Below are 7,997 nucleotides of genomic sequence, written 5' to 3' on the forward strand. Positions count from 1 at the left end.
TCCATTTGTGACCCTTTCGCGATTTCACACCTATGGTTAGAAGGTGGGCCTTGCCTTCCCAGCCAGTGGCCATGCAGTTGTCCTCTGTTCTCCGGGGATGGGAGGCTCCATCACTGAGGGGATTACTGGTCCTCCAAGTAGTGGAGGACGGGTACCAGAGGCTGCGTGTCTCTCCTCTGCTCCATCCAGCTTTGCAAACTCCTGTACCAGCAGTGGGGCCACGTCTTCCGGAGGTCCCTTGGCTTCCTACCAGAAGGCCAACATGGACAATGGTGAGTGAAAAAGATGGGTGACCAAGTGGCCTTTGGGATTCCCAGGGCAAGTTGAAAAGAGTAAGAGAAGTAAGTGACCCTGTGCCTACAGCTTGAACACTGCCCATCACTTCAGGGTCTTGGATTCTTAGAGGCGGATTCTTCCCATTGCCGTGCCTGTCCTCACCCTCTCTTGCCTTTCTGCTACTCTTCTACTTCAGGGGGGATCAGGGAGACCTTTCTCAAATAAAACAATCATGCAGCTTGGGGTAGTCGAGAATAGCAACCCAGGTGGCAGCTATATTCCAAAGAGTCTTACCTTTTTCTCTAAGGGGTTAGGATGCGGGAGGGTTTGGGGAAACTTCTTCTAACAGTCTCTTTTCTTCTCCTAATCCTGTGTTCTCAATGATGATCTCTTCAGGAAATGCCACAGATATCAATGACAACAGGTACACCAGTCCCCATTGCTCCTGGGCTCTCTAGGTGGGACCAGAAGAAATGGTTCAGTTTCGCTTGGGCCCTACTTGGGGGTTCCTTGGAGCCTTCGGGGAAAGGAGGAGGAAATGAGAACCGTTCTTGCCATCACCATGTTCTCCAGAAGATCTACTCATCCCCTGCCTCTTGGGGCAGAGAGCATGTCCCCCCCCCACCCCATCCCATCCGCGGCTCCCCCCCCCCACTCCATTATGGGGGCCGGGGAAGTACCAGGGCCACCCGATGACCTGGGTTTCTCTGCTTCCTTTGGAAACTCTGTGACCTTGCGCAAGTCAGCTCCATCTCTCTAGCTTTGATTTTCCTTGTATTCCTGTAAACCCTGAATAGTCCCTGCCTTTTGTTATCTCGTAGGGATGCCAGGAGAGCAAAGTGACAGGAATGTTTTCCTTTACATGGAGCTGACAGTGCTGGGTCTCTTCTTCCAGGAGTGACCTGCCATGCGGCTATGAGGCTGAGGACCAGGCCAAGCTGTTCCCTCTCCACCAAGAGACGGCAGCCAGCTAATCTCCCTCACGGACTGCCGCATACCTGCACTTTCAGGTAGCTCCAGGCTGCTTTCTCTGACCAGCCTCAGGGTGCCTCCTGTCTTGCCCTCAACCTCTTCGTTTCTCCTGCTTTTTTTATCGTCTCAAAACTTTTAATATGTAGTTGTCCCTCAGCTCCTGCCTTCCCTTCCTAGGGGCTACTTCGGTGCTGGCCCACGGGCTGTGGACACTGACCTCCCCATCTCCCTGAAGCTTTCCTTTTGGCTAGAGTAATGACCACAGTACTGCGTTGCTGCCACTAGGGGCTGCTGCCACATGTCAAAAAGAGTGAGCGGGGATGGTGCCCATCTAGAGTCACGCCCAGGTCAGGGAATGTAGTAGCTGTAAGGAGACTTGAGAGATCATCCCAACCCTCTCTCTGCCTCCACCCTGAAATAATTTTGGATGGATAGGTATTTTCGGAACTAAGACACCTCCAGTAAAGGAGATGTTTGCTTTATCCCTACACCTGTGTCCCATACACCTCGTATCTGTGTATGTTACCAGTAAGCTCCAGGAAATGCCCCAGGAAGGCTAACTTTTTGTCTCTATACTGCAGTGTCAGCACTCCCCTCCCACCTTGCTCAGTGGAGGTGGAAAATAGCCGTGCTCCCTCCCTGAGCCCCCCTTCTTCCGCCTCCGTCCCCAAGTCCTCTTTTCCAGCAGCGATGGCACCTTCCTGGGTCTTGTGTGTCACCAGGCTTCTCACTTGCTCTAGGGCCCAGAACTGGACACTAGGAGTCTGTTTTATTTCCCTCTTTGGAGAACACAGAAACGAGAGGATATGGTCAGTCTCTTACTGGGCTGCATCCAAGCCAAGCCCACTCGAGGGGCTTTCCGGGATAGTAAGCTGGACACAGTCAGGCAGAAAGACACGAGGGGCAGAGAAGTAGGAATGGGGAAGCAAGGTGAAGGTCTGGGGTAGAGGAGCAGGGGCTGGGAGAATAGTGTCTGGTTGTTGGTATTCAAGGAAGAAGACTGTCAATCAAATTTGTACAAATGCCACTCTGTTCCTGTTGAGCGGTTGGGCTACAAGGTGGTTCCTCACGACCTCTTTCTCTTTCTTCCCCAGTTTCTAAGAGGGACTGAGGCCTCTTCTCTCAGCATGCTGCAAACCTGTGGTCTCTGATACTAACAACTCCCTCCCCAGCCCTTGTTGTTTGACTGTACCGTTTGATGTCTACTCTTACTCTGTATCTCTTTGTACTCTGTATCTATATATCAAAAGCTGCTGCTATGTCTCTCCCTTCTGTCTTACTCTCTAAGTATCTAATGATGTATTTAGCAATTTCTAAGCATAGTATACCCTCCTCATTTGGGGTAATAGGGAGGAGGGTGAATGTTTCTTCTTTCAAACACGCGTCTCTCACACTGAGTGGTGTTAGTCACGGAGATGGTAAAAGGAAAAATGGGAGCTAGAGGGCTGTGATCCTTCTCTCTCTCTCTCTCTCTCTCTCTCTCTCTCTCTCACTCACACACACACACTCACACACGCACACACACACACGCACACAAAGCCTTAAGCAGAAGAATGTCTTAGCATCATAAGAAGATACAGAAATAGACTCTTCCTCCCTCCTCTTTCACATATAGCACAGGGGAGGGTAAAATGGAAGGACTGCTAAATTACATGTAGAATTTTATTCATATACCCCTCATCTGAACCGAGGGAGTCCGGGTGTGCAACTCTACCCTCCAAAGTGTACCTTGGGCCTCCCTCTTCCTGTCCCCTGACCCCCCTGTCCCGATGACCGAGGACATGGATTGTTCAAGGGACTATTTCCCTTTCTCCTCAAAACTCCTTTTGATATTCTCTGCCCCAGAACTCATGAACAGAACCTAGAGTTAACTTAAAATATTTTGAGAATTTGAGGAGGCAGACTCTTCACAACAGTCTATCAAATGGTTGCTCATCTGTCAGGTGATAGTTATAGGCAAGCATAGCCAATGATTGCTTCTTTGGGTTTGGGGGGGTGAACACACTGGGAAATTCCAAGTGTTTTTTGCCACAGTGAGGAGCTGGATTCTTTTCTCTGTCCCATATTGGGCTGCATGTTCTTCCCATCTCCACCTTTTGGTTTGGGACCTTCCAGTTCATTGACAAAATATCTATCTCAAGATGCTTTCCTTTCAGGCTAGAGCCTCCCTTTACCCCATGATATGTCAAAAAATTTCTCTTGACACAAATCCTTTGATAATATGTCCCCATCTGGTACTAAGTGCACTTTAAAGAAAGGGGCAGAGCAGACTGGGGGGAGGGTGGTTAGAGGGGAGTGCTCTTTCCCCAGCACCACCCCATGTAATTGATAGGACTGTTATTTTAGTGTCCTTCCACATGGTGCTAGGGTGGTTTTCTAGGTAACTGCAGGGATGGAGAGTGGAGGTCATAAGTCACTCCAAATCAAGAAACAAAGCCTGATGTCCAAATACCCAGTCTTACGTACGGTGGAAGAACAGGATCCCCCAGCAGGCAACCATCACCTAGTTTTGAAGTCAGGAAAGAAAGCTTGGTGTGAGTACCAGCTGGCAAATATAGGTTGTATCGGCCTGTGACTCCTTCAAGGGAAGAAGTTCCTTCCTCTGTTACCTGTTGGGCCCCTTTTTAGCAATTAGGGAGACATGCAGGGAAAAATATAGCAGAAGGGTGTAGAATAAATCCAAAGCAGTGATATTCAAACATTTTTCAAAACAACTCTTTTATGGAACCCCGATATAAAAAATAACTAAAAGTGATGCAGATCTGGGCAGTTTCCATTTTCTTTATTTGGTGGAAAATGCTTCCTTGGTGGAGAAGCTCTTGAATAGTCCTAAGAGTTTAGAACCTGAGGGTTCTGTAAAGTAGTTTGAAAACCACTGCTCTGAAGGAAAGGGGTTCCAATCTGCCTCCCCTGCCCCAAGCCCATAACCTAGAGCAAAGAGGGAAAGTCCCAATGGGAGAAGAAGGAAGATACCTATGCCCCTGTAGACTTGAGCTAAGATTTGCCAACAGGGCACCTCAGAATCACTTGGGCTTTATTTAATCTTGCCACCAAATGATTCTTTTAAAACACTTAAGAAACTGTGAAGGTGTAGGGCAGATGAGGAGAGAGATGTAAGGGAAATATAATTCACTTACATAAATAAGAACACACACACAAGGCCTTCACCAGAAGCTTCACTCTACATCCCCCACCCCTTCCCACCACCACAGCATCCCTTTCGGAGAGCTAGGGTCACCACAAAGGGGCACCTGGCCTGCCCACTCACATCTGCCAAAATGTTGCATGCCAGCGTGGAAGACAAACCAAACCGCACAAACCCCAGTGTGTATTTACTTGATGTACATAGATACCTTGAAAATAAAATAAATTCAACGATGACTCTGTGGTGTTGTAAATCTTTATCCCTCCCCAGTCTCACTCTCTTACTTGCTTGTAATGGCATTTGACAGTGTGGTGGATATCCTTCCAGATGTTTCTCCATAGATTTACACACATTTTTTTTTTCCCACTTGACAACATATTCTGGAGACCTCTTCGTGTCATCATATGTAGATTTGCCTCGTTAAAATATAGATATAATTTTTCAAAAACGTATTCTATAATTTATTCAACCATTCCGGTACTGATGGACGCCGATCTAGGTTGTTTATAATTTTTAACAAAAAATAGTATCCCATTCTCTTCATTTTTTCCCACAGACCATCACCTCAGTCCCAGTATCAATTCTGTCCCTCTCCAGTGGTGCCTGGGTGGCTCAGTCTGTTGAGCATCTGAATTTGGCTCAGGTCATGATCTCACGGTTCATGAGTTCAAGCCCCACATTGGGCTTGCTGCTGTCAGTGTGCGGAGCCTGCTACAGATCGTCTGTTCCCTTCTCTCTCTGCCCCTCCCTGGCTCATTCTCTCTGTCTCTCTCTCAGTCATTCATTCATTCATAAAGTAAGCGCTACACCCAACATAGGGCTTGAACTCACAACCCAGAGATCAAGAGGCACGTGCTCTACCGACTGAGCCACTCAGGTGTCCCCTACTTCCATTTTAGAGCTTACCCCTACATGTCCTCTCTGCTCATGCCTCGGAGCTTCTTTTTTTTTTTTTTTTTTTTAATTTTTTTTTTAACGTTTATTTATTTTTGAGACAGAGAGAGACACAGCATGAACGGGGGAGGGGCAGAGAGAGAGAGACACAGAATCGGAAGCAGGCTCCAGGCTCTGAGCCATCAGCCCAGGGCCCGATGCGGGGCTCGAACTCGCGGACCGCGAGATCGTGACCTGAGCTGAAGTCGGACGCTTAACCAACTGAGCCACCCAGGCGCCCCGCCTCGGAGCTTCTGAGATGAGTGGAGAAAACTGCAAGACCAAAACACCGGGGCAACTGAAAGCCTAGGAAGCAAACTGGCCCTTGGGTGTTGCTTACCACTTCTGTGTATCCCTACTCGGTTTCCTCCCCTGCCTCCCAGAGCAGGTGGTTAAAACTCCTCACCATCCTTTCTCACCTCCTCTCTTAGGCAACAATTAAGGCAACTGAGCATGAAATTCTTCATCTCCTCTCCATACCTACACACATACTTATATCTGCACTAATCCTTTCCTTTCTTCCTTCTAACAAGTGGTGCCTGGGTGGCTCAGTCTGTTGAGCATCTAACAAGTGATAAATCTTCTCTGGACTAAAGCAAATCTCTTCTATATCCTTCATTTTTGAGATACTTACATAGACCCAATATATACAATACCTAAAAGTGATGCAGATGGGCGGTTTGCATCTTCTTTGTGATTTCTTCACTTCTTGTAAGGTCTCCCTGAAAAGTGTGTTTCTTTTATTTTTTTAAAGTACTCTCTATGCCCAGCGCCCAATGTGGGGTCCAAAAACTCATAATGCTGAGATCAAGAGTCACATGCTCTATTGACTGAGCCAGCCAGGCGCCCCGAAAGTGTTCTTTTACTGTGTTTCTCCATACATGACTCCCCATCTTGTTTTCTTACAGCCAGATTTCCTGACAAAGTCTCAAGCTTCCCCTCCCCACTTCTTTGCCTCCCATTCATTCCTCAGCTCACCTTGAACTGGCTCTTGTTCTGCTGACACAGCTTCTCAAAGGTCACTGGTTGCCAAATACAATGGGCACTTCTCCATCCTTGTCTGCTTCACCCCTCCATGACATGTGACACAACTCTTGACTCCTTCCTTTTGGAAACTCTACTCTCTGGTTTCTGTGACCCTGCTCTCCTGGCTCCTTTCATTTAGTCTTATTAGTCTTCTGCCACTGGCATCTTAAATGCTGGTCTGTACCACGCTTTCTCTCTTAAATGCTGGTCTATACCATGCTTTCTCTCTTAAATGCTGGTCTATACCATGCTTTCTCTCTTAAATGCTGGTCTATACCATGCTTTCTCTGGGAGATGTCCTCCACACCCATAGGTTCTCAATTACTCAATCTGTATCCCCAGCCCAGGCTATTCTGCTGAGCCCTGGGCTCATATGTTCAATTGCCCTCAGGTACCTCAAACACACTCCAAACTGAACTTGTCACCAAACTGCCCCCTTTCAGGTCACCACCACCAGGTCAGTCTGGGATTCATGCTCAAGGTCTCCCTTTTCCTCAAGCCCCACATCCACTCAGAATTTTTCAAATTGACATCAAACTGTATCTTTTTTTTTTTAATTTTTAAATGTTTTATTTATTTTTGAGGCAGAGAGAGACAGAGCATGAGCAGGGGAGGGGCAGAGAGAGAGGGAGACACAGAATCGGAAGCAGGCTCCAGGCTTTGAGCTGTCAGCACAGAGCCCGACACGGGGCTCGAACCCACAAACTGTGAGATCATGACCTGAGCCGAAGTTGGACGCTTAACCAACTGAGCCATCCAGGCGTCCCAAACTGTATCTTTTTAAAAAATATTTATTTATCTTGAAAGAGAGAGAGAGAGACAGAGAGAGTGGGAGAGAGTATCCCAAGCAGGCTCCATGCTGTCAGTGCTCTGAGCACCAAGCCTGAAGTGGGGCTCAATCCCCCAAACTGAGATCATGACTTGAGCAGAAATCAAGAGTCCCATGCTCAACTGACTGAGCCGCCCAGGCGCCCCTCAAACTATACCATACCTTTATTTATTTATTTTTGAGAGAGAATGCATGAGTGGGGTAGGGACAGAGAGAAAGGGAGAGAGAATCCCAAGCAGTCTCCTCACTGTCGGTGCAGAGCCTGATGTGGGACACGAACCCACAAAGGGGGTTGTGAGATCATGACCCGAGACAAAGTCAGACGGCGTAACCAACTGAACCACGCACCCCTCAAACTATATGCCTTTACATGCCATTCCCTCGTTTCCATCCCAACAGCCACTGTTTTAGTTCGCCATCTTCTGTCTAGACTTTTAGAACACTCCTCCAGTCATCCTCCAGAATGATGCTTGAGTGGTCCTTGTGAAAGCACATTTAATCCATCGAAACCACTTAAGGAATCTCCTACTTCGTAAAGCAGCGCTTTGGGGAGGGAGGTTACTCCTAGAAACTGGGCAAAATCGGCAGGCGGCGACTTTGCAGCAACCGAGCCCCACCCACTCCTTCCCTGGAGTGAATCAGGCCTGCCCAGGTCGCGTCCCCATCGCCTCGGTGGCAGGTCCGGGCCTGGCGGACAGCCCACCGCCCGCAGGGAACACGGCTTCCGAGCGCCCGCCCCCAGCGCCAGGTGAACCCACCCACCGCGCGGACGTTGGGGCCGGGCTGGCGCCAGGGGGCGGAGCCAGTCCCGCACCG

The 7,997-nt window shown here is 48.6% G+C and overlaps 1 protein-coding gene across 3 annotated transcripts in view; it reads left to right on the forward strand.

The window, feature by feature from the left end:
- KIF5A (kinesin family member 5A) overlaps positions 1–2,615 on the forward strand; it is a 29,414-nt gene extending 26,799 nt beyond the window's left edge. For 2 of the 3 annotated variants that reach the window (XM_007074981.3, XM_042992618.1), the window contains exons 26-29: positions 190–272; positions 673–700; positions 1,172–1,286; positions 2,343–2,615. In XM_007074981.3, coding sequence (XP_007075043.1) covers positions 190–272; positions 673–700; positions 1,172–1,250 — 190 coding nt within the window. In that variant the 3' untranslated portion in view covers positions 1,251–1,286; positions 2,343–2,615. The other variant, XM_042992619.1, reaches the window with a different exon arrangement.
- Positions 2,616–7,997: the final 5,382 nt, after the last annotated feature.

This window comes from Panthera tigris, chromosome B4 (assembly GCF_018350195.1).
Source record: "Panthera tigris isolate Pti1 chromosome B4, P.tigris_Pti1_mat1.1, whole genome shotgun sequence".
In the NCBI taxonomy this organism is placed as follows: Eukaryota; Metazoa; Chordata; class Mammalia; order Carnivora; family Felidae; genus Panthera; species Panthera tigris.